The 27,754-nt window shown below is 43.7% G+C and overlaps 1 protein-coding gene across 2 annotated transcripts in view; it reads left to right on the forward strand.

Annotated features, from left to right (window-relative positions):
• LOC135372054 (adventurous-gliding motility protein Z-like) overlaps positions 1–12,664 on the forward strand; it is a 66,205-nt gene extending 53,541 nt beyond the window's left edge. For both annotated transcript variants that reach the window (XM_064605786.1, XM_064605777.1), the window contains exons 2-3: positions 8,746–9,352; positions 12,056–12,664. In XM_064605786.1, the coding sequence (XP_064461856.1) occupies positions 8,759–9,352; positions 12,056–12,064 (603 nt within the window). In that variant the 5' untranslated portion in view covers positions 8,746–8,758 and the 3' untranslated portion in view covers positions 12,065–12,664. The remainder of the gene's footprint in view (positions 1–8,745; positions 9,353–12,055) is intronic.
• The last annotated feature ends 15,090 nt before the right edge of the window (positions 12,665–27,754 follow it).

Here is a 27,754-nt window from a genome sequence, read left to right on the forward strand (position 1 = left end):
AGTGGGACTACCTGCATGATTTATAACTTGGTATGACTATTTCCTTGTTTATGGCTGTAAATTGACATTTTATGACTATACCTACTCTAATCGCTACTATCGGATGGTATGTGACTACCTGAGGAGTTATGACCTTATGAAATAAACTTTTTGTGACCATCACTGTTCAATGCACTATTATGTGATAGTATGAGACTACTTGCATGATTTATGACCTGTTTGAATTGTTTCCTTGTTTAAGGGCATAAATTGACCTTTTTATGACTATGCCTGCTCCATGCAGTACAATGGGATGGTATGGGACTGCCTGCAGGATTTATGGCCTAATATGACGAGTGCCTTGTTTACGAATATAATTTAACTTTTCTATGGCTATGACTACTCTGTGCAGTACTATGGGATAGTATGGGACTACCGGCACGATTTATAGCCAGTTATGGGTATTTCCTTGTTTAGGCGTATCAATTGACTTTTTATGAGGATGACTAGTCTATGCACCGCAATGGGATGGTATGAGACTACATGTATGCTTTATGAACAGTTATGACTATTTCATTGTTGTTATGACTATCGAAAATGGCAATCGAAAAACGTCTGAGTGAAACTTGTTATTTTGTTATGTTAAGTCGGAGTTCTCTACTTTTTTGTCCAGGTAGGAAACGGAACACTCGTTTCAAAGAACGTAAGCGGGACCTAAGGAGCGCGACGCACGCCACATAGTTTAAGACGGAGCTTACTGAACATTGTTGGGACGCGGGACATTGTTTCGACTTCGACAACGCGGTGACCTTGGCTCGAGAATAAAGATGGGGACCCAGAAAGCTTCTAGAGTCTTGTCACATGCGTCGTGGCCCCTCGGTTTGTAACAGAAACCGTTGCCCCTTCCCAAACAATACCCCCATGTTGTGGAATCTCTAATTCCGTTTGGCACTGATGATGTACGTCGCATGACCGACGAAACGTCTTGTTATTTTGTTATGTTAAGTCGGAGTTCTCGACTTTTTTTGTCCCATTATGGCGTCTCCCTGCTTTTGGAGTATTTCTTCATCCAATATATTTTTGACGAAAAATCGGATGTATCGGATAAACTGCGATTTTTGCAACGTTCACACGGCGGCCTTACGGCTTTTCCTCTTTACTTTCTCATTTGTCACTTCTCCGTCTTCCACGCCTACTTTTCCGGTCTCAGTCACTCTTGCACAAGTTTCTTTCCTAGCATAGTCTCTGCGATGACTGCTCCCAAAGAGTCCGAAATCGGTGCCGTTCATTCTTTAGACTTTTTAATCCTCCTATAGACTCCGAATATCGGAAAAGTTGAAAACTCCGATAAACAGCCTCCGAATTTTCCAAAATGAAAGCTCCGAAAATTCGGAACCCTAATTATCAATAATGGCATGGGGCGCACTTTACGTTATAAGACTGCCCTAACAAGCACTGAGATGGAAAACAACCTGGGCGCGATGTAGGCAACTGATCTCAACTGAACGTTAGCAGTCATATAAACCCAGAATTTAAAAAAATGATTAGATAAAATTGATTGACTAGATAAGACTGGTTAACTAAATATTTAACGAAACGGAGTGCTGGTTCCTCAAACCTAGGGTCTGAAACTAAAACCTTAATCACCAGAACGACTTTCTTTAAGACGAGGCTCGCATTGATGTTTGAGCATCATAAACGCCGCATTTAATGCCCATGGGCATTGCCTGCGGGGTTATGCGCCATTTAACAACGTCTTGCCAAAATAACCAAAGAAAAAGCAACAAAATGATTTGCAAACAGCACGGCTTGAAAGCAAAGACGTGGGAACGAGCTTCGGAACAGGTTCATCCCGAAGCCGCTATGCGCTGAAAGTGGCGCAACGATCGAGATGCACGAGTCGTATACCCTACCCATGTGGGTGTTGTTTCCAATGCAGCCCACAATAGACGCATTATCTCCGATGAATAGAAGGAATAGCCATTGTGTAGGGTACACCACTAGAGGGCGCTACGAGCGATCCTTCACCACTAGGGCCCTCTGCTGTCTGATGTTTTCTTGACTACTCCAAAGCATTTGATAAGGTCCCACATAATAAATTCATTTCTAAATTGTCTGCTATAGGGGTACCATCCAACATCATTAGGTGGATCCAAAGATACTTATCCAGTCGTAGGCAATTTGTGGACATAAGTGGAACACTATCGGGCCTTCTAGAAGTCAAATCGGGTCTTCCCCAAGGGTCAGTCTTAGTCCCATTATTGTTCTTACTGTACATTAATGATCTACCGGATTTCGTGGGCCCCCAGGTTTCAATCCGAATGTTTGCGGATGATTGTATATTGTTTCTTCCTGTGTCATCCATTGAGGATCAGGAGCACTTATTAGTTTACTTAGAGTGTCAGAGTGGTGTTCCCATTGGAACATGGTTGTTAATCTTGAAAAGGCCGTTTTTATGAGCATAACGGCAAGAAAGAATCCTTTCGTGTTCACATATAACATAGGTGATACTGCCATAACAAAAGTAAGTCAATATAAGTATCTCGGCGTAACCATTACAGATAAATTATCCTGGTCCAAACATATCGCAAATATATGCACAGTGGCCCGTATGAAGCTGGGATTATTGCGAAGAAAGCCTCACTGTACTAGTAAGGACCTTAAGATCGCACCTTATAAATCTATTATTCGACCATCGGTTGAATACGCTGCCGTGGTATGAGATCCCAATACATAGAAAGACATAGGTGAACTCGAAAAGATTCAGCGCCTTGCAGCGATATTCATTTTTAATAGATACCACAGGCGTAGCTCGCCAACACAAATGCTTCGCGATGCCGGTTTAGAATCTCTAGCTCATAGAAGGAAATGCGAGCGGTTAAAATTTCTCTATATGTTGTACACCCGTAGACTAGGGCTCAACCCTGACCAGTATGTATCCAGCATACAGTCTAGAAGTGCCCGACACCGTCATGAATACAGTTTAATGCCAATATATGCTTGTACAAGTAGATTTAAAAATTCATTTTTTGTCCGCAGTATAGAAGATTGGAATAATATTCCTCAGGTTGCATTTACATCACTAGAAAGTTTTCTTTCCTGTCTCGATCATATGTAGCACTTGTCTTGTCAAGCACTTGTGATCTAGTGAAGTGCAAAGCGCTGCTATTCTATTTTTGCATTATCTGATAACCTCGATATTGCTTGTTGTGATAGATACTCGTTTGCATTTCGTTCTGTGTAGTGTCAGAGACCACTCCTGCTCGGACTCCAACGGAGTCTGCAGTATTTCATAAATAAATAAATAAAAATAAAATAAAAATGATGTCATTGCTTCTTCGGAGAGCATGGTGAGAGATAACGAGAGGCATGGGATGGCGATGCGAAATAGAGCGCCCTCGTGCAAGGCTGTGGTGGCGCTGCGGGCAATAGGGCAGCCGCTCTCGGTGGCGGCTCCAGCGACTTATAATCATTGGGATTATCATTACGATAGGTATGGCGAGGGAAGAACAAATGCAAAGGGCGATTGCCAACGAGCAACAGATACGGTCTCGAGAACATCGTGTCCTATTTTTTTCGTTCCATCGAAAAAACAAAACTTTTACACACTGAACACTAAGTTACTGTTTGGGACACGGTTTTCTAAAGTCTCCAGCCCCAGAGCCATATATTAAAAGGGAGTCTGGCCGTTAATGGGTCATGCCTATACACGAAGCTCCACCCGCTTTTTCAGCTTTCCGACGAACGAAGTCTTCAAAATATGGGGCGCTATCAATCAGCCTATCCTTACTATTTGCCACTTATCCAACATGGGCAGCGCCATTTTGGGTGGCAAGTGGATTGGATGGGATTGAAGTGGATACCTCCCGCAAGTTGCAAGAGTAGTGGGTTGTTGGTGTAAATTTGATGAGCGCCATCTAGAGAGCGTAAGGCACGTTGGCAGTTGTCGTCCGCTTTCGTCGTTGTACCGCTGCCGGCAGAACCACCTGCTGGGACACATTCTGTTGTCGGTATGATTTTTAAACAAATCTACATTAACAGTTGGAATACAAGAGGCAAGAATGTTTATATCCATGAAAGCCAGCAATTAAATATCAGATTGTACAACACAGCACCGTTTTTGTTATGATTTCGTTGTGATCGCCGTGTTCACTAGGTCTAACACCGGCGACAAAACGTATTCTTTTCAGTTAGATATCGACGGATGAGCATCAGTTGAAACTGATTTCGGAGAAATGTATGTTAGGATGTACATTTGCAGCTTAAAATCAGGGTAGTCTGTGAAAATTTTTGGTCACGAAATTCCCCCTTCTCTGTGTTTGTTTTCGTCGCCATTTTGGGTGGCAGCATGGTGTCATGGCGACCCCTTTGGTAAAAAGCAAACCAATCAGAGGAGCGAAACTGTGATTGAGAGGTCGAGCCTCTTTTTGTGGCTCCTCCCAATGGCCAGACTCCCTTTTAATATACGGCTGTGTCCAGTCCACCAGCCCATGGCCGAGCAGTCCTCTATCGGCGATGTCGCGCACGAGGGAACTATACCATTATAATCTCCGAGGTAAGTCCACGCAGCGCCACCTATCAGGAGAGAGTACCATCGGATACTCAGTGTCGCCTGCTAGGGAAAGCAGTTGGGCGCGGCCTCCCGTCGGGGAGGTTATTGGTATAATTCCTTCCCGCGCGACATCGCCGAAAGGGGTTCGCTCCTCCACAGGCTAGAGACTTTAGACAACCGTGTCGGAATGAGCGCTTCGTAAACTAATCAAATTGTAAAATGACTCATCCAGACCGATAAGACATCATAATCGTCACTCCGTCCATGTTCAGAAGCGCTAGCATGTCGCCAGGGCTTCTCTCGTTCCCCGGCCGCTACCATCATCAGCTCTCACCAACTCCCCATAGAGTCCATAGTATAGCTAAATTCACACAACACTGGGCACACGACCAATGAGAGTGCAGCGATTGCTCCCTCAATCCTCCAATCAGAAGTCTTTCCGTCCGTCTCGCAGCCCGACCGGTTCTGGCTGTTGCTGACTTCTGCTTTCCATACTGGCCTGTACCGGCTACCCCTCACCTCTAGTCTACTAGCTTTCATGCACGTCGTAAAGTTATTCCGTGATTCCCAAACAACTGTGAAAAGTGTCGTAATGAACAGAAATTTATTTATACTGACACAAATACATGCACTGAGCGTACTGAGTCCATTGCGTGGCGCTTCCTAGCACACTGGAACAAAGTTCAAACTTACAAAACGCGCATATCGACACAGCTTATTCCCAGCAACGAACAACTGTCACATACTTGCGCACAATCGCTTGATCATCATGTCCTTGCCTGCTACACGTCAAACATAAAATGCTGCTTCATGAATCGTATTTTCTTGTCACCGCTATGCAGATCTGACGGCGCTCGAACATGTTCATCGAGCCAGAATTCACGACAACACTTCAGTTTGAAATTCGATTGGCTGTTCGTAGACCGATGCTTGTGGCGAGAAACAGTACAACACGATCAAAGACACCATAATACACGGATAAAACGGCGATCGGCGAACGCACTTGCCTCCCAACGAAAGACACCGCCAACGCGGCGCCCACCGTTCAGATTTCAAATGAAACCGCCGAAGGAGAACCAGAACGCAGCGGGCAGGCGAGGAAGCGCGAAGTGCCGTTTTCAAATTCTGGCAACCAATCCGGACACGCTTGTGGCGTCCGACCAATAGAGAGGCACGGATTGCTCCGTGCGCAGTAACACGCATTTTGATACAGATTTTGCGAGAGCTGTGGGGGCTGCCATCATCGCCGCGCTCTCGTCAAAATGGCAGCGGCACGTCGAAATGCAGGCCAAAACAAGATTGACATTGCTTAATGGAGGAGCACCAGCTACCCGTGACCTAGTGGTTGGGATGATGGATTTTTTCTCTTTCTTTATTTTTCTGCCAACAAATCCCCCCCCCCCCCACACACACACGCGGAGACTGGGAGGTGACGCAGGTTCGGTTCCTGTCACCGGCTGTGCTGTCTGAGGTTTTCCTTGGCTTTTCAGAATACTTTCCAGACGAGTGTCGGCACAGTTACCCCTGAAGTGGACCCAGCACGCGTACTAACCCCCCTGTCCCCCACTCCTTCATACTGTCCTCTCTCCATCTGTCCACGTCTGTACGCCGCTCATAGTCACAGTTGCTTCACGGCGCTAACACGGAAGTAAAAAGAAAATCGAGGATCACGTCCATTGTGCCTATTGTGAAAAACGGAGACCATCCATGAGCAGGGTTCAACACTTGTATGCGTGACAGCAAAGTTAACATGCGCAGAAAAAAAAGCTATGGTGAAATCACTCAACGAGAGAACAGCACACTGGGTGATTTGTTATTTATGGCGTAACGGGGTCACGGCGACAGCTGATACAAAATACAACACACAGGCGGTTGTCGTTTGTATGTTGTCTTAATATGTTGTACTAGTTCTTGCCATTATCTCGTTTATCCTCTCAACACATCGTTAAGACACACCATATGCACAAGGGGAACGTGACAATGATTCGCATCCTTCAGCACCACGACGACTAGGATTACGAGTGAAGTCACAGAGGCAGGACGCCCCTCCCCCCCTCTCCCGTCCCCAGTCAGATAGATCCGCCCCTGTGTCCACCTGAGGGTTCTCTAACGTGCCCCGAAATCTTAGCAGATGGGACACCCTCTTCAACGTCCCTCGCTGGAGACGGCGTGTCTATGGTACTTTTACGTTGTCACCAAGGTTTCTCCGCCCCCCTCCGGAATCGAACCCGCGATCCTGGTGTCAGCTGGCCTACACGCTACTAACTACGGTCAAAGAATATCCAAAGAGTTGTGGAAAGCAGAAATGTATTTCAAAAAATTTTAAAATAGCGTTAATAACTTACCAGCATTCAAAGGTCTGCATCATCGTACGGGCGCTACCCCGGTGCAAAGCTGGCAGCCTGGCTGCTACCATCATCAGTTCGTGACAGCAGTTTAGTGATCATGGACGCAGGGCTGGGCGGTTCAGGCACAGAACGACACTGCTCCAGCAACGGACATAGCTACTTTCGCATCAGAACAAATAAATGAAAGAACATCCGCGAGCACGCGTAAGGTTCCTCTAGACGTGACAGTGGAAGAAAACATGCACAGAGAAAATGCTCCTGACTCCACGGAGCAAGTACCTAACTAGGCCTAACCGAAACATCAGAAAAGCCCGGATAAAGTGGTAAAGACACGAGCAAACCACAGCATGACTGGCACAATAAGGCAGTTATTCCGCAACTTCGGAACGCGACTTCGAAGCTAATTGTGCCACATTTCTTTCTGTTAAAAACCCCAGACTCCTGTCCTCTACCTCTGTGTTACCGTCCCAGAATTGCACACTAAGAATGTTAAATAGGGTGTTATATGCTCTCTGTTTCGAATGCTATTTAGAGATTATCTGACCACAGGGTGTTTTCAGCTGAAAACTCAGATACAGCGCCTTGTAAGAACGGGTTATCAGGATAGCCAGATTTCCAACGTCTTGTTCTCTAGACTCTTCGGGGTTCCTAGTCATACAGAGCGTAGAGGAAGTTTACAAACCTATTCCTGTGGTGGTCCCCTTGCTCCACGCAGTCTCACGCAACTCAAAAGCTGTTGCCACTAAGTTCAATGTACAGTTAATTTTCTCTAATGATTTTGGGGTGAATCCTTTGACGCCGTTCATTGGGCAGACGCCCATGTGTAAAAATCATAGAGCACCTGTTCTTCCCTGTCAACAAAAATATTGTCTATGCCATTGCAATGGGGTGCGGGTTTAGGTACGTGGGCCAAACATCACGCTGCGTGAATGATCGCCTCAGAGATCCCGCCTAAAATCACGCCAGAGACCATGCCTTGTCCTAAAAACGAAGAGCAGGCATGCACTACTTGTCTGCTTCCACGGCGATAATTAGAACATGACATTAGGCACTCCTGTGTCCTTGCATTGTTGCGCATTGTTCTCTTGAACTTTCCTTCGGGCCAAGTTCTGTTTAGGCATTGTACGGCTAGTTGAGTTGAGCCCCGCGAGTGCTCGTTGATGTTGTTCTTTCCTCACACGAGAGTGTTTGTGTGCCTCGTTTGAGCAGTGTTTCGTTACCTGCATTGGCGCCGCTATGTTGACGAGAGTGCAGACACAGTGATCAGGGAAGGCGGCATGAACGAACCCTCGCATGACGATGAAGACAAAGTGAAGAGTATAAACTGGGAGAGTAAGTTTAAAGTAAGAAATTTTCAGTGAGACCCGTGCAATCACGTCACGCGCAACCTTTGAGCACCTCGGAGCCTCGTGACCAGGGAAAACATAAGATTGCTTGACACATATCCGACTGCGGGCCGAATGAGGCAGCAGCGCATGTCCCCCTCAAAATTAACCTTTTGCACAGCGCTTCTGCGCATGCTCTGTGACCCTGACGGCACCGAAGATGGTTTCCTAGATATTCAATACGTCAAAAAACGTCTGCTCAAAGGGGAAGGCAGTTTCATTCCTCCTTCCACGATTATTTCTCAGAACTATTGACTGAGTGCTCTGAGAAAAGCTGACACGGCAAGTAATCAAAGATGCTGAAGTTTTAAGTTGCCTTCCATTTGAAACTGACCGAGGTGTAAACATAGATGTGAATGCAATTAATGGGTGTATAAATCATCACTGAGGGCAGTACGAGGCAAGTTCTTCTTTCTAGTCTGATCTAATGAGTGGACAAATTACCTGGATGTCATTTTGACAACCAAACTTTTGCGTTCAGGTAAACCACAGTGATGCGTGAAATCGAGTCCCATGCCCTGACAGAGGAACGATGGTGGATGTCGTCTAACGTCCAGCTTACAATGGTCGTAATCACAAGTATCGTTTCGGCTTGGATCCTACAAGATACACGTGTGAGTAAACAGGGCGAAGCTACTGACGAACTGGGATGGACTCGCAGAGAACTAGAATTGGCTTCTGTCAAGCGAGAACAGACTAGTAGCAAACTACAGCAGCAAGGGATTGAACTGGAGGAGATGCGTAACGAACTCAAGCGCACTAATGAAAAGCTAGAGCGAGCTACTATTGAACTGAAGGAGACTACTGGCGAACTGGGACGGACTCGCAGCGAACTACAATTGGCTTCTGCCAAACAAGAAGAGACTAGTAGCAAACTACAGCAGCAAGGGATTGAACTGGAGGAGAGGCGTAACGAACTCAAGCGCACTAATGATAAGCTAGAGCGAGCTACTATTGAGCTGAAGGAGACTACTGGTGAACTGCAGCACACACATATAGCACTCAAGTTCACCGCTACAGAACTGGAACGGACCCGTGGCGAACTGCAGCGGACTACTGATCAACTGCGTCAGGCTACTGGAGATATGGTGAGGCACGATAGCACACAGGAGAAGCAACTGCAGCACGATATTAGCCTGCTATCTAAAAACATTACTAACCTTCTCTATATCATTGTAATAGGCGTCCTATTGTGGATACTATTGATGGTGGTGTGTAGAATGGGGAATACTTAGCGATGACGCTCTACAAATGCTGCTAATTACGAAAAATTGAGTTTTCTGTTTCGAAGTGTCAGTCAACTAATTCGAAATTTAAGCAAACGACAAAGATGCGAGAAACATCGCTGAATTTTACAAATCGACGCAGTATCTTTTTTTTTTCGTTTTGCTTTCTAGAATACATTTGGAATTATTAGGAATAATGCTTTTGATCATTGCTTGTTGTTACTTTGTTGCTATTCCTTCCTTGCCAAAATAGCACTATACAGGGTGGTCTACCAGCCATTACAGAAACTCATAGTAAGAGACACGCGGTCAAGGGATTTTTTTCTGCCAATAACTTTTGCCACATATTGGTGACATTTTTGCTTCATTTCAATTTGCGAAAAGTTAATTTCTTGAACTCCTAAAATTCCCAATGCAACCTAACGTTTTCTTTGCGGAAATGGGTTTCCCGTGGTCATTTTTGTTCAGTATAGCACATAATCCCACTTGAAATGCAACGGCAAATGCCGAAATAAATTCGCCGAAAATACGCGGAAATGGACCAGCGGCATGGCCGAGTGGGCTAAGGCGTCTGCTCGTTGGTGGTAACCAAGGTCGTGCTGTAGACTGGGAGGTGGTGGGTTCGAATCCTACCGCCGGCTGTGCTGTCTGAGGTTTTCCCTGGGTTTTCCGAAGACTTTCCAGACGAATGTCGGCACAGTTCCCCCTGAAGTCTGCCCAGGACGCATACTAATCCCCCTGTCCCCCACTCCTTCCTGCTGTCCTCTCTCCGTCTGTCCACATCTGTACGCCGCTCATAGCCACAGTTGCTTCGCGGCGCTAACACGCAATCAAAAAAAAAAAAAAACGCGGAAATGGACTCCTGGCTCTGCCTCTGTTTTGACGGCTCGTAGTTTGACCTTAAAGCTGCGAAGAAAGGAGGTTAAATTGACACGCCACATGAGGGGGAAAGGGTTACAAGCTTTACCCACGGAACAACCACGTGCGGTGAGTGCCGGAATCAGACCTATCTTATCACAAATGAGATCACACAATCGATGGCTTGTAACCCTTTCCCCCCTTGTGTGGCGTGTCAATGTAACCTCCTTTCTTCGCAGCTTCGCGCTCAAATTGCTAGCCGTCAAAAAAGAGGTGGAGCCAAGGGCTTATTTCCACGGATTTTCGGCGAATTTATTTCGGAAATTGCCATTGCATTAGGAGTGGGGTTATGTGCTGTACTGAGTGAAATGACAACGGGGAACCAATTTCCGCAAAGAAAACGTGAGGTTGCCTTGGGATATTTCGAAGTTCAATTCAATTCAAGAAATTATTTCCGTCAATTGAAATGAAATAAAAATGTTACCAATATGTGGCAAAAGTTATTGGCTGAAAAAATTTCTTGACCGCATGTCTCTCCGGGGCCTACGTTATTTACTATGAATTTCTATCATTGTTTGTGGACCACCCTGTATATGCTTTGGTGCTCCATGTTTCAGAAATACTGTCCACTTAATGTACTTAATCTGGTACTTTTCCAATAAAAATGCGTATAATTCAGTTCACTTCAATTCTAAGATTTCCAATAACATCTGGCTTTATCTGCTAGACGCCCTATGGACTGAAAGCAACTACGTGTTACAAAATAAAATAATCGTGCATTTGACGTGCGTTTATCACGTGCTGCAGGGTTCTTTGTTTGTAATAATAATAATAATAATAGTGCATTTCATTTAGGGTGTATGTATACGGCAATATATCTTAAAGGGTCTCTGACCAGAAGCTGGAAAGACTTTTCCGGATTAGCTACCGATAGAATACACAAAAGCTACTTCACATACGAAAATGCATGCCTGAACACCTCGTACACAGTAGATTCAAAAACACCCTTTCTGGGTAAAAAAGGTGTTTTTAAGCAAATACACCCTTTTTAATTCCACAAAGATAACCAAAGGCCGCAAAAAGGGAGCTAAAAAAGGTGTATGAGAAAATACACTCTTTATTACACCAAGTGCTGTATCAAAAAGGGTGTTTTTATGCGTTTACACCTGTCTTTACACCCCTCAAGTAACACTGGTGTCGAAAAAGGTGTTTACGTTATATACACCCTTTCTATACACTGGTGTTGAAAACGGTGTTTTCATTCGTGAGAGAAAAATTACATTGGCTTGACAGCTCCGCTCATTAGGTAATCACATTATAGACGATAGCTTGAGTTGAAAACACAATATTTGGCAGGGAGGGATGTCAGGAAGCTCGCTGATATCTTGACTCGTTACAGGCGTACGTGTTAATTGCAAAGACACATGTTCGTCACCGTTACAGACGAGTTTTATCGCACTAAGCTTTGCGAATATACTCCAACGAACTGCATTTCAGTATATGATCAATCTGGTACGCCAATTTAGGCTACCGAGAGTGCTCGGGCTCATTACAGGCGTCGTCTGAAGATGGCAGCATCGTAACGCCGCTCATTTCACGAGCACGGACGGCGTTACGATGTTGCGATCTTCACCTCTTCCCTTACATATGTCCAACTGTTTTGTTTTCATTTTATTTGAATTGTTCTTTTTTTTTTCTTACTCACAGTGTTGCTAGGACGATGAGGGTTGCCAGTGACGCGCTGCGCTCCAGTTTAGGCTCTGCTGTGGAACCACGGCTGGAACTGTGCCGTCGCTAGGGTGGTTGTTGCCATACAAGCAAAAACGTCGGACTGCATGGCTCGGCATGCTGCCGCGGGAGCTTACGCCCTTTCGAAAGGGTGTAAGAGTGTTAAACACCCTCCTAAAAGGGTGTTTAAACAATTGTTTTTTGCGCAATACACCTTTTTGAAAGGGTGTTACAGTTGATGCGGTGTAAAAAAGGGTGCCAGCCATAGGACAAAAAGGTGTAAGCGGTTTATACCCAAAAGGGTGTTTTTGAATTTACTGTGTAGTTTTCGTAAATTTGAATTTTAAACATCGCGGTTCACGCCGACGCTGGCACACCTAACGTCAAACCAAGAAAACGTACGCATATATAGAAAATTCATCTGGTCATCCCACTGGGATGACGTCATTCGCCCATGCGATCAGCGCGCAGAATGCCGTCACGTGATCGAGCACTAGAACAGCAACTTGCAGCAAGAACCAACATTTTTACACCGATATACTGTTGTCATAATGTCTGGAAATAAAAAAATATGTATATACTTCGAAATCTGCGACCTGTTTTATAACTGCGATAATCCAATTAGCGACTACCGTCGAAAGAGGAACTAGCTACGAGCTTCGACCTATGGCGACTTTCGTGATCCAGCCCGCTGTTTCACAGCGCTAGTGTAGTGTGTGTATTTCCAAGTTTTCTTTATTTATATCTTTTGGAACAACGACCAATTTATCAAGGTACACAGACTTCATTGGACATGCCTCGGTTGTGTCGCCAAAGCGAGATTTGTCGGCGGGCATTCAGTTCCGTACGATACTGCAAGTTCAAACGCAGCGGCAGTTATGGTTGGCAGCGGATTTTGCCAATCGTATTTGAAGAAAGCAGACTATGAGACGGACCCCTCAGTTTGAGTACAAAGAACCTCCGTCTACAGCAGTCCGCAGTGCTTTCTTTGAATCTATCTTCCAAGACTATTGCATCCGGACGCGACGAGGTTAGTGTCTTCTGTATAATTTATACAGTGATTACTCTCTTTGTGAGAATTACGTTGTCGCATGCAGATGTGAGGAGACCATTTACGCAACAGAGAAAGATAAGGATGAAAGTAAATTGAAGTTTACGCACTAAATCAAAAGATATACTGTACAATTCCGAGTGTTGTTCAGAATGCAGCCATGCCATTGCAGTAAGCAACACCTATAGTACTTAAAATGAAGCTGTGTATTCCGCATCTAGGTTTAACATTTTAATTGTCACGGCAGTGTGCACCAATGTAGTTCATGACTTCCTTGACACAAGATGTGGAACCAAATGTTGAAAATAGAAGGCAGGGATCACGTACAACTTTTCATAGGTTTGTTTTCCTTATAATATGCAGCATACTGCACATAGTAAAGAAGGGCTCTGGATCCTAAACAAACGCAGTTAAAATCCTTAGTTTCCCCCAAGCTGTACTATTGTTGTCTAATCCGGGGAAACACCACAGAGGGCAACTACGATAAAATTGCAGTGCACACACAAAAAAAAGAAAGCCTGGTGTACGACAACTATGTCTACAGGTGCAATGCGCTGGACCTTCATTGCAAAGAGGCCCACCAGGGGTGCCACTACAATCCATCATTCCATCCAGCCCCTCATCTCCTTCAAGACGTGCGAAATTGCCTTGCAAATTCAGGATCTTTTAGCACCATCCCAAACACTTCCCATTAGTAGTAGGAGGGCGGTCAGAAACTACGGGGGAGGGGGGGGGGGCGAAACTACGGCACCCCTGCCCCTGAGCCCTGCGCGTATTTTCCCACGCGCGGCGCGTGTGCGGAGGGTTGTCCATGTGCTTATCGGCGGGGGAGGGCTGCGTGCGCGCTTACCCTCTCACATTTTTCAGCCTGGGCCGACTTCCCTGAGAATTTTTTTCCGATACAACAGGTATGCAGTAGGCTGTTTACATGCAAAGGATAGCCATACACACAAGTACAAGTGAAAATATATTTATTAAAGTCATTAGTGTCAGAAATTATGTTATGACTCTGTGTGAAGGAGAAAAACCCAGCCAAGAAACCTGATGCAGAAGAAACACAATACACGTAACAAAGAATATACTTATTAGAGGTACGATACAATAGCATTGAATAGGTATCACAGATCAAACACGATATTTTTTATTAACTGTAATCATACACACAAGTTTTCAATTAATCAGAATTAAAATGTAGTAGCACATTTTAATGAAGATGTTCTTGATCAATACGATTACATTCAAAATTACAAGTTTTATTATAAAAGCCCTCAGGCGTGAGAACCTGATAGATATAAGTAATTTTGAGCACAATATGGAAGCTAAGTTTAATATTTAAATATGACACAAATGTAATTAACCAATTTCTATTGAAGTGAATAGCGCAGACATAAGCCAATAATTCGAATCAACACATACCATTAATAGAGATGTTTGTGGAAGACAGGACAGCGATCAGGGATGATGACACGACGTTTATTCGCCGAGAGCAAGAGAAGGAATGAACGGGCTGTGGTCGCGCGGTAGCGACCACGAATGGTGACGCGAGCGATGACGTAATGAGCTGTCGTCTTCTTTGGGATATTCAACAGCTTGCCACCCGCGGTGACGAGTCTGTTGCGTGATTTGATGGTGGTTGGGCTGTACCGGACTCGATCTTGTACAGACGCTGAATCGGCCTTCTAAGCAGAGCCTTATTGGACGTTCTCAGAATGCAAGCTCGGACCTTCCCATCTGAGGAACTTGGGAGGGTGCTCTCGATGACCCCCAGATTCCATTGAAGCCTGCTCCGGTTGGGATCTTCAATTAGCACGACGTCACCGGGCTTGAGATCTGACCCTTTTAAATGCCGTGAATGATATGCTGAGCGCAGTTCTGCGAGGTACTCTTTGCGCCATCGGATCCATAGCGCCCGAAGGTGTTCTTGGCGTCTGTTCCACATGCGCGTCAGGAGCTCTACCGATAGGGCAGTGTCATGGAGAATGTCCATAGAGGGAAGTGCCGATGAGTTGGATTGTGCTGTCAGACGTCTGCCTGTTAACATATCCGCTGGCGTAAGAGGAATCGATTCATTCGTTTCGGTGTAAACGAAGGTGATGGGCCTCGAGTTAATTACCGCTTCCACTTCGGTGAGCAAGGTCTCCATTGCCACGAACCCTATTACCTGCCTTGAGAGGGTCTTCCTGATGGCTGATTTGACCGAATGTACTAGGCGCTCATAAAAGCCACCCCACCAGGGAGCTCGTTCTGCAATGAATTTCCAGCGTATTCCCCTGGAGGAGGAGGAGTCTTGAACCAACAGGTCCCTCACGGATCGAAATACGTCACGAAGTTCTTTAGATACACTTTTAAACGACTTTGCGTTGTCACTGTACACGGTGTGGCAGAGTCCCCTGCGTGCTGAGAATCTGCGGAATGCTTGCAAAAATGTAGCAGCGGACATATCCTCGCACAGTTCCAGACGTACCGCTCTCGTTACGGCGCACGTAAACAAGGCGATGTATGCCTTTGCGTAAGACTTCCTGCGTTGTTTTATGGTGATTGGTCCAGCAAAATCGACACCTATTACTTGGAACGGATGAGATACGGACGAACGATCCGCTGGAATTTGTGCTTCGTTTTGATCCTCATGTCTAGCGTCGTTTTCCTTGCAGGCCACACAATCCTTTAAAATGTGTTTAACTTGCTGGCGCGAACGAATGACCCAAAACCTTTCTCGTAACTGCACAAGCGTGTCGCGCACACCGCTATGCAGCACTTGACGATGTGCCGCCAAGATCAGCAGTTTGGCGTAGTAAGAGTTAGCCGGGATTAATATCGGGTGGCGCGCGGCGTAAGATTGGTCACTTGCGCGCATTCGTCCCCCAACCCTTAATCTACTGTCGTCGTCCAGGAAAGGAGTCGAATCCCTCCTTGTCCTCGAGCGTTAGTAGCTGCTGTCGGAGACGAAGTGTCGTGAGGCTGAGGGGTGTGAGCTGTAGCGCCGCTGCGCCTGGCAGTTAAGAATGCCTTGGCTTGAAAGTAAGGGTGCCGATGCGGTTGGTATATTCGAGCTGCCTGGAATATTCCTGCTCGAATTGGTCCTCGGTAGAAAAGAGGTTCAAGTGAACTGTCAACGCCCGTGAGCATATCGGTAAGGCTCTTCAGACGTTCCATGCGTTCTTCGATATATTGGTCACCTGAGAGCGTAGAACCTTTCGCTTCTTCATCAGCTGAGCTTTCTCCATCGTCGTGCGGTATCCGTTTCTCTCTCACCCTGTAGCTGTGCCGTAGCCTTCCGTCTTCTTTCAGTTCCTTCGTCGTCAATCCTGGTCACGGCACCAGATTGTGGAAGACAGGACAGCGATCAGGGATGATGACACGACGTTTATTCGCCGAGAGCATGAGAAGGAATGAACGAGCTGTGGTCGCGCGGTAGCGACCACGAATGGTGACGCGAGCGATGATGTAATGAGCTGTCGTCTTCTTTGGGATATTCGACAATCCTAACTGACGTATTCTCCAACATGTAGGGAAATAATAGCCACACCATATCAAAACGAGAAACGATCAACACATTTAATCAAAGAAGATATTCTTAATCAGTATGATTATAAACAAAATTATAAGTTGTGTTATAAAAAGTCTAATATTCCTATACGTGAGAACCATCAGTGCAATAGCAGGAAATTCTGATACTTGTATGTAATTAACTGTGAACAGCAGTGAGCCTGGAAGGCTATGGGACACGAACACAAGAGGAAATAAAATCTATACCACTACAAAGAAGACATTCCTAATCAAAACAACATAGCAATCTATCATTCAGAAAATCAGAAGAAAAAATCAAACTCATCAGAAAATAGACATGTTAAAAATGAACTTCACCACATAGCACGCTCCTAGCCAACAAACAGAACTAATGATATCTGCCCTGATTTGTTGAAGACGGGTGCCAATAGATGTATGGAACACCATGGAACACGAACGACAAAGAATGACACGAACACAAAAGGAAATAAAATCTATACCACTACAAAGAAGATATTCCTAATCAAAACAACAGAGTAATCTACCATTCAGAAAATCAGAAGAAAAATCAAACTCATCAGAAAATAGACATGTTAAAAATGAACTTCACCACATAGCACGCTCCTAGCCAACAACCAGATCTGATGATATCTGCCCTGATTTGTTGAAGACGGGAGGCGTACGCCTGTTTTGTGACAGTTATGAACATTTTCGAGCGCAATAGGGAAGATAAGTTGATTATTCCAACATTACACAATTAATCAATTTCTTATTAAGTAAACAGCATAGACATACAGAAATAATGGGAAACAAAACAATCAACAGCTAGCATTAATAGAGCCAAAACAATACACAATCCAACATGTAAACAACAGACACATGCAGGAAAATAATTGAAAAAGAATCTATCAAAACGAGAAACATGCACGGAGCTAGCACTGAATAGCAGAGAAACACTTTGAACGGCACACCATCCAAACGTAAATAATAGCACACACGCAAGGAAATAATGAGAAACACGATCAACAGCTAATAGAGAACCAAAACCCATCACATAAACAAGAGGTACACAAAGAATAAATAATTGAAAAATAATCTATCAGAACGAGAAACATGCACGGAGCTAGCACTGAATAGCAGAGAAACACTCTAAACGGCACATCTGCCAACGTGTAAACAACAGACAGGAAAAATCTATACCACTACAAAGAAGTTATTCTTAATCAAAACAACAGAGGAGAATAATCTATCATTTTAACTATCATAAAATCATCCTCGTGACATAATCTAATCGAACACTATACAATTTTCATTCTAAGAGACACTACAAGCTTTACTTTGCTTTATGAATCCAACACAGAAAATAGATATGTTAAAAAATGAACTTCACCACATAGCACGCTCCTAGCCAACAACCAGATCTAATGATATCTGCTCTGATTTGTTGAAGACGGGTGCCGATAGATGTATGGAAGACCACAGAACACGAACGACAAGAACACAAGATGAAATAAAATCTATACCACTACAAAGAAGATATTCTTAATCAATATGATTACAATCAAATTACAAGTTGTATTATAAAAACTCTAATATTCCTATACATGAGAACCATCATTGCAATAGCGTGAATACCTGTCATAATATTTCGAGCGCAATAGGGAATCTCAGTTTCATATTCCAACATTACTCAACTTTTAATTAATCCATTTCTTATTAAGTGAACAGCATAAACGTAAGGAAATAATGAGAAATAACACAATCAACAGTTACAATTAATAGAGAGCCAAACCTGCGCACCATCCAACACATAGATAAATAATAGCTAATTAATCTATCAAAAGGCGAAATATTACAATATAGCATAGACTTAACGCTGAAGAACAGAGGAACACGCGGCGACACGTAAACAACATCAGAGGAAAATAATCTACCATTGAACCATCATAAAATCGACCAATATACAACTTTCATTCTAACAAATACTACGAACCTTGATGGAGGTATCCAAGACATAGAAAATATGCACTGTTTTCATCTCGGTTTTCACTCTTTTCCTCAAAGACGGGAGACTTTATGTCTCTGTCTATATGACCAGAGCACCGCGCATGCTTTATCACTCAAAGGGTTGGGGGCTATATTCCTTCGTCCAGCAAACAGGGCGTTCTAGAGGTCAGATAAGAGAGTTCAAAGGCGACATATTTTATTGTGCAGCGCAAATAGATGTCGATATCACACGCGGGGATCACTATCTTTTCGCAGCCTTCCCTTGAAACAGAAATCTTTCGTCAAAGTGGTTGACAAGTCGAATAAGTTTGTACAGATGCGATATTGTTATTGAACATGTAGAGAAAGTCCAAAATATTAAATGGTAGCAACAATACTCAATCAAAAACGAGAAACAAATTTTCAATCAATTTTTATAATATCTTGCAACAGAAAGTTCTATATAGATGAACCACACAGAAAAATCAAATGTGAAACACAACTGAGAAATATGAGGCATTCTCAACTCGGAGATTATGTTTACTTACCTCAATCGAGTGAACAATTGAAACAAATACAACACAATTAATACATCATGCATACATAATGTCCAACTCATAGAATATTAGTCGAACCTGAAACAAAACAATAATTAATTCAGACAAATCATTTCTAAGCAAGCAGAGTGAATACACCATAGAATCTTTACAGAAACTTGGAAAAAGTTACGAATATTTTCCGAACGAAATTTACTTAAAACTCGAAGAGAGGGTCACCTGCGTCGACGAACCCGTTTCAGGAAAAAGCAACACGCTCGCGTGCGGTACCGCGTTAACGCGTTGGGCGCAGAATCGAGTTCGATTTCGGGTATGGCATTGGGGAAACGCGGCCCGGCGTGTTGCCCAAACGTCTTCGAGGACGGGGGTGACCCTTTCTTGGAGTTTTAAGTAAATTTCGCTCGGAAAATATTCGTAACTTTTAATATCCACGACATAAAGAATTCGCAATATGTTATAGTGTATACAGAAAAATATCATGCAAGTTAGGTATGCGAGTGAGTAAGATTCATAGAGTGTTGAAATTTCGTCAGGGTACGGTCTTTGGTCCGTACATTGAAATGAACATGTCTTTCTGTATGGCTACAGAAAATCTCGAGTATATTTTGTGAATTGGATCTAGGTTTATGTGTGACCTGCGCTGATCTGGTTATTATAATTAATATAACATATCTTCCATTGTGTTTATGCATAACGCTCATCTTCATTGTATCTTGGTTAAGCACTTTTTCCTGATGGCGGTTGTGTGATCCGCTTCTCACAAAATCTGATTGCCACTTGGAAATTATTTCATATACGTTTGTGTGCCGTGTTACGAAGGCTACGCGATTAGAAATGTAGACTGGGCCTGCACGTCATGCTCGTGAAATCTTTCGTTTGCATTGTGGCATCTGATAATAGATTCGCTTTTTCGCGAAGGCTTCGTATTATCTCCCAGGCACTGAACCCAAATGCGATTGTAAAAGTCGATGACATTGTGTCGCGAACGCTTTGACTTATCCCGCCGCAATCAGTTATCTTGCCTTATTTCCCGTTTTGCCCTGTCTTGGACGGCTCATTTTTCCTATCCAGACATATAAACTGTGTTGACAAAAATATGTATTTATTTTTTATTTATTTGATTCGCACTCCAATCGGGTTGCTTGTCAAAGACGCCTTTTCTTCTTCTTTTACTACGTCTGGGCTAGTGCAACTGATTGAGAAATATACATGCACTGTGTAATTTAATTTTGAAATATCATAAGTTTTCACAGGAGATTAGTAATCCTTTTTGTAATCATAGACTGATGTATCATGTCTCTAAATTTCAATGACCGATCCTTCTCCGGCAATTCTATCCTTCGGGTGTTGAACTTGTACAGAGTGTGGTCAGGTCTCATTGCATATGAGAATTATTACACAAATTGTGGAATATTCGTTTCCTTAGCGATCACTGTTCTCAGTCTAGCCATGCTAAATGCAAGGTGTTTTTCATTGTGATGCCTAGAATTCATTATAATGATGACAAAGATTACATTTATTGTTTCAGTTATACACTTGTTTATTTCTATAAATTACAGTTCTATTCCAAACTCTGAAGTTTTCGTTTGTTGTCTTCATTGATGAATTCCGAAGACATTAAATAGTTTATTCTGATTATTGGGCGCTTGAATCCAGCGTTGATTAACGCAGGCGATATGTTGTCGCCGTGTTTGTATTGCTTCAACAACTTGCACTTTGTCGCGATGAACTTGCACAATCTCTTATTGATGTTTCCTTTCTTTGTATGAAGACTCTTGAATGGCGTACAAGAGAGTATTAGATGAAAATCGTCCGGTGGTCCACCACAATTGATATGTTTGTTGAGCTTCAACAGGTGATAATACATCAGACCTTGCACGACAATATTGGACTTCTGCTCATTCGACATCACTGACTGGTAGAATAAAATAACTGCGTTGCCGTGGTAGTGGAACATATCATGTGATAAGGTTTTATGTACTTCCCATCTCAGATATGTGTAATTTCAACAAATCCGTAATGAATCGTGCGATATAGACCGCTTGTATATGATAATTTGATCCCACTGCTTTCGTGATGAACGCAAAGCCCATTGCAATGATTACAATAACATCTGGTCTAGTGTATTTATATTCTTCGTTAGCAAACCTCAAAAACTCCGCTATCAATCCCAGTGGCCCTTCCGACGTTGATGTGCAGATATTGTAGATTCGGCATATAAATTCTTGCACCTTCAGTTCTGTAGTTTGTATCTCCAAATACGACCATGTCTAGAACGTATTGAAATGCAGTGATAATGAAATCGTTTCGCGGCTCCTCCTTTTCGAAGCAGTCTTTTTATCACATCTTCCCATGACTTATGGTATCGAGAACAAAATCTGTCCATCTTTTCAATGTAGAGAAATTGTCTCTTCTGTCTTCAAGTGCATGTCTACACTTTATTAAAAGCATATCTATGTTTATTTTACTGATTAAAGTTTTATTATCTGGTTTAGAATGCTAAATCTCCACATGCCATGAGAATTATGGAAATTGATTTACAAAAAGATGTGATGAGTAAGAAAAAAATGTGCGCTTTCAATGATTCTTGTACAAGGCCATACTAGAGCCCGTCCCTCCCTAACATGATGTTGGTGTTGGAAGTCGTCGAGTTTCATCACACTTTATCGCTTGAATCCATTAGTTGATCATGTTTATTCATTGAAAATGACAAGTTTCTGTACAGAATCTATGGTGTATTCACGCTGCTTGCTTAGAAAAGATTTGTCTGAATTAATTATTGGTTTGTTTCAGGTTCGACTAATATTCTATGAGTTGGACATTGTGTATGCATGATGTATTAATTGTGTTGTATTTGTTTCAATTGTTCACTCGATTGAGGTAAGTAAAAATATTCTCCGAGTTGGGAATGTCTCATATTTCTGAGTTGTGTTTCAAATTTGATTTTTCTGTGTGGTTCATTTATATAGAACTTTCTGTTGCAAGATATTATAAAAATTGATGTAATTAAATTTGTTTCTCGTTTTTGATTGAGTATTGTTGCCACCATTTAATAATTCGGACTTTCTCTACATGTTCAATAACAATATCGCATCTGTACAAACTTATTCGACTTGTCAACCACTTTGATGAAAGATTTCCGTTTCAAGGAAAGGATGCGAAAAGATAGTGATCCCCACGAGTGGTATCGACATCTGTTTGCGCTGCACAATAAAATATATCGCCTTTGAACTCTCTTATCTGACCTCTAGAACGCCCTGTTTGCTGGACGAAGGAATATAGCCCCCAACCCTTTGAGCTATAAAGCATGCGCGGTGCTCTGGTCATATCGATAGAGACATAAAGGCTCCCGTCGAAGAGATCCGCATTTTCGTTACCCTGTATGCCCACGTGGCTTGGCACCCAGCAAAGGGTTAAACGATAGCCCCTGTTAGTTATTGTATTAGCTAGACGTCGTGCTCGCTGCACAAGAATTTTTTTTTGTTTTTCGGACTGAACATATTGCCTGCAAAGAGCTGAGGGAATCTGTATAGATCACTGATGACACAATGCAATGTTCTAAAATGTAGTTGAGTGTTATGATGATCGCATAAACCTCTGCACTGAATATCAACAAGACCTTGTGTAAACGGTGAGTTATTGTGACTGTCCCAGTTACCATGGCGCAAGATGCACCAGCATTAGTCTTCGATCCGTCCGTGTAAAACGCCACGTGCTTTCCAAAGCTTTCTCTTAAACCCTCGAACTCCTGCTGCAGCACAGCCGTGGAAGTATCGCTTTTTCTGTACTTGGTCAATGAAGAGTTGGAATGTGGTGGTGGTTGCCATGGAGGCAGGCTCCCACCAGATTGCAAGAGCGGAGTGTTGTAGTGGGTAAAATCATAAAGTTCAACTTCTCGTAAAACTCGCATGCTAAGAGGAGGAACGACTGAAGACTTGTTTAAAAACAGTTGTTCAAAATGCGTCCTTGTAACGCATGAGAGCGCCGCATGTTGTGGATAAGTACGAATCTTCAGTGCGTACATGACACCAAGATAAGCTCGTCGCCTTCCTAGAGACTACTCATTACATTCCACGTATAAGCTTTGAACGGGTGACGTTCGGAACGCTCCGAGGACCAGTCGCAAGCCCTTATGATGTATAGGATCTAAGCACTTTATGGCAGATTGGCGTGCCGATCCATAAACTGCACATCCGTAGTCCAGCCTGGACCGAACTGTAGACATGTCGATCTTGTACAATGTTTCTCTGTCTGCCCCCCAAGACCTGTGAGACAGAACTTTTAAAAGGTTCAAAGATTTCACACATTTAGCCTTCAATATTTTTATGTGGGGAAGGAAAGTAAGCTTTTTGTCAAAGACTAGACCTAGAAATTTACATTCTGTCCCTGCAACAAGATCACTGCCGTTCATTTTAAGTGATGGCCCAGGAGACATTCCTCGAACTCTTGAAAATGGTACACATGTGGTCTTGTCTGGGGAGAATTTAAAGCCATTTTCACTGGACCATTTAGTTAGCCTGTTAATTGTGAGCTGCAGCTGTCTTTCGCACATGGCTAGGTTGCAGGAGGAATAAGATATTTGGACATCATCAACATAGAGCGAGTACTTGACGGAGGTGGGTATAACCTTAGCGATAGAGTTCATTTTAAGAATAAATTCGAGAATACGTCAGTTAGGTTCTCTATTATATTATGTGTTGATTCGAATTATTGCCTTATGTCTGTGCTATTCACTGCAATAGAAATTGATTAATTAAATTTGTGTCATATTGGAATATTAAACTTAGCTTCCATATTGTGCTCGAAATTACTTACATCTATCAGGTTCTCAAGTCTCAGGCTTTTATAATAAAACTTGTAATTTTGATTGTAATCGTATTGATCAAGAACATCTTCTTTGATTAAATGTGCTACTGCATTTTACTTCTGATTCATTGAAAACTTGTGTGTATGATTACAGTTAATAAAAATATTGTGTTGGATCTGTGATACCTATTCAATGCTATTGTATCATACCTGTAATAAGTATATTCTTTGTTACGTGTATTGCGTTTCTTCTGCATCAGGTTTCCTGGCTGGGTTTTTCTCCTTCACACAGAGTCATAACATAATTTCTGACGCTAATGACTTTAATAAATATATTTTCACTTGTACTTTTGTGTATGGCTATCCTTTGCATGTAAACAGCCTACTGCACACCTGTTGTATCGGAAAAAATTTCTCAGGGATGTCGGCCCAGGTGGAAAAATGACGAAAGAAGTCGGCCCAGGCTGAAAAATGTGAGATGGTAAACGCGCACGCAGCCCTTCAGCAACGCGCCACCAACCGGTAAGAGCCTCCACTCGAGCGCCGCCCGCCGGGTGCGGGAAAAAATACGCGAACCAAGTCGGCCAAGGCTCAAAAATGTCGAAAGAAGTCGGCCTAGGCTGAAAAATGTGAGAGGGTAAGCGCGCACGCAGCCCTCCCCCGCCGATAAGCACATGGACAACCCTCCGCACACGCGCCGCGCGTGGAAAAATACGCGCAGGGCTCAGGGGCAGGGGTGCCGTAGTTTCGCCCCCCCGTAGTTTCTGACCGCCCTCCTACTACTGCCATTACGGTATGAAATCAATCACTGTACAACCTTACAAGGTTCCACTGCTACGGACCAACTACGGAAATCAACATGAACATTATTTTTCATCTGATTGGAAATGGCCCTCCTGTGTCCAGTTTCAAAACAGAGTTACACAAACTTGTTGAAGTCTTATTAGAGACAGGCCACTATGTTATGTTTTTTTTGTGTGTGTGACAATGTGCACAGGTCGGTGCAATTGTGTATTTTATTTATGTGGTTGTGATCTGCTGTGGTAATGTCAAACGTCGCTGGCGTTTTACGTCATACACATAGGAAAACCACTGCATAATAGCTAGAGTTTTGCGCTGATCGCACGAGTTGAGGGCGGCAATAGTTCGCGGCTCCGCAGAGACGAAACATTTCAGTTGTAACTTGGAGGCACCATGTAGGTTCGTTATCCATACAAACAAAGACATTGACCAGGTTCTTGTCAGAGACGCTTTAATCGCAAGGCACTTTCTGTGCGCTGCCTTTTCCATGATATTATGTTCTGTTACAAGATCACACATAGTCTTGTGGACAGATCTCCCCTAGTAAGGCAATGGCATTGTGACTCCCACCACTGTCATCGGGCACACCAATATTTTGTATACTTTCCACTGCACACCACTTAACCCCGTCTAACGAATTCAGCGAGCCACAACTGCCGTCAATTCCCATGTCGACCTCTTTGACTCCCGTACCAGTTCCATGAGGGTATTTCGAGGGAATTCAGTGGACACCACTTGGCACACAGTCCATTTACGCACAAATACACATACAAGCGCGCAGTCGTACCATTCTGTATTACTTTTTCTTTGTTACTTTTTTCAACATTGCTGGAAAGCAATTTTATTTGGCGCGTGATATCCTCTCCTGTTTTGTTTTTATGTATGACTTTCATTCATGTGTGACTCAGCTTCGTGTGTATGTCCTACATGTTTGACTGCTGCAGTGCGGTAGATGGGTAGTCTGTTGATACAGTGGGAAGACATAAGATGTGTGCATGGTGGAGACAGACGTCTGCATCAGCAGCCCGTGGATCAGTCTACTGCTAGCAGAGATAGTGTATCTGAAAGAGCATGCGATAGGAACTGCACCTGGTGTGTAGGTGTTACCCTACCGAAAACGTTGGCAGAGGCAACCAAGATGTTTCAATAGGTCAGTTCATCCGTTGTGCGTGCAGTGAACCGTCCTGTGTTATTTACTTTGTCCTTGTCCCATGTGCGCTCTTATTAAGTCTTCCCAATGTTTGACTGGAACACCATGTGCATGCACATGTTTTTCTTTTCTATATTTTCTTCGTGTGCCAACACTAAGGCCCTGTGCAGTTCTTTGGCACGTAAATATATATTATTATTAAATATTATTATTATCATTGTTATTATCATCGAAACAACTGCTCCGAGCGAAGCGCCACTACTGCTCAGCATACCGCCACAACACACATTGGATTCTTCGTATATTTGTTATTTCTGTTTCTGACCTGTTTAATTATCAGCAAGGGATAGCACGCGTTCAGAGTGTTTCGTGTAACACGGCTCCCTCTTTTCGAAATAGATAAAAGTGGCGAGCTTGTGCGATTGGTATAATACAAAGAACAAGCTCTCACTCTGACCGACCCGTCGGTTCCCGGTGTGTCTTGTTGCATTTGGGCGGCTGGTCATCAATCGCTTGTCGAAGAAAGATAGAACGGGATAAAAGATCCAATGGGGTCGCGTGCCTGAGGGAAAAGATCCAAAGTGAAAACAGATCCAAGCTTGAAAGAAGATCCAGGCGAGTATCACTTTGCTGTTTCAAGAGGGCATGATACCGTTATGCAATGGATCCCAGCTCACGTAGGCATTCCAGGAAATGAAGCTGCCGATACTTTGGCTGTAATGACACACCTGAAAACGAGCAAGGCCCCTGTATACTTCACGGCGTCGAACGCCGAGAGAATGCTTCGTAAAATACTTCACGATGCCTGCTTACGTATATGGTTGGTTGATGCGGAGCCCAGCTTGCTAGCCAGAGTCGACCCGAATTTACGCTTCTGCCTTCCGAGTCGCACGCCGCGTGCCACTGAAGCATTTGTGCACCGCCTTCGACTAGACCTCCCTTTCAGCCGTACCCTGTTGTTCAAGATAGGGAAGGTAAACTCGCCGAACTGCATCACTTGTGATGAGGTGGAGAACACTAAACATATATTAATCAACTGCTCCAGATACAGTGTCCAACGTAATACCCTGAGAGCTGTGAGGTATCTGGCATTCGAGCCCAGCCGTTGACTCATCTTCACACCGCGTCTTCGCACGGCGAGTTCGAGGCTTTCGCGTCTCATATTCCCACCCTTGTTTATCTTTCCTGGCGGGCTTTGTCTAGAGGCAGTGCGCACTTGGTACTCGTACAATAAACAGCTCTCTTGTAGCGGCAGCTCGGCCCGTGCTCTGGTTCCTCTACGGAGTGTAAAGCACAACATGGTGTCAGGAGTGGGATTCGTGGGTCTACTCTTCGTATAGCGTGGATCTCTACAACTGTGCAAACTCCAAACCCTTAAACGTGAAGTATGGCAACGCCCGTGACGACGGCGTCGTCAAGATAGCACCTCCACACTCGTTCTCCTACAAACCCAACGAGTGGCTGCATGGAAGCGAAGATTTCTTTGATTTCTCTCAGCTTCCGGATTGCGAGGACAGAAAGAGACCAACTTGGTGGACACGCTCGTCTACGTGATGGGACAACAAGCCGAAGACATCCTTCAAACGTTCAAGCTCAAAGCCGAGGAATCAACCAACATCGGAAAGGTACTGGAAACATTCGAAGAGTATTTCGTACCTAGACGAAACATGATTTACGAGCGAGCCCTGTTCAACACTCGAGTCCAAAAGGAAGCTGAATCCGTGGAAGATTTTGTGAGTGCACTCCACGTCTCATCGGAAACTTGCGACCATGGCGAGCTAAAAGAAGATCTCATCCGAGACCATCTAGTAGTAGGAGTC

This window comes from Ornithodoros turicata, chromosome 1, assembly GCF_037126465.1.
Source record: "Ornithodoros turicata isolate Travis chromosome 1, ASM3712646v1, whole genome shotgun sequence".
NCBI classification, from domain to species: Eukaryota; Metazoa; Arthropoda; class Arachnida; order Ixodida; family Argasidae; genus Ornithodoros; species Ornithodoros turicata.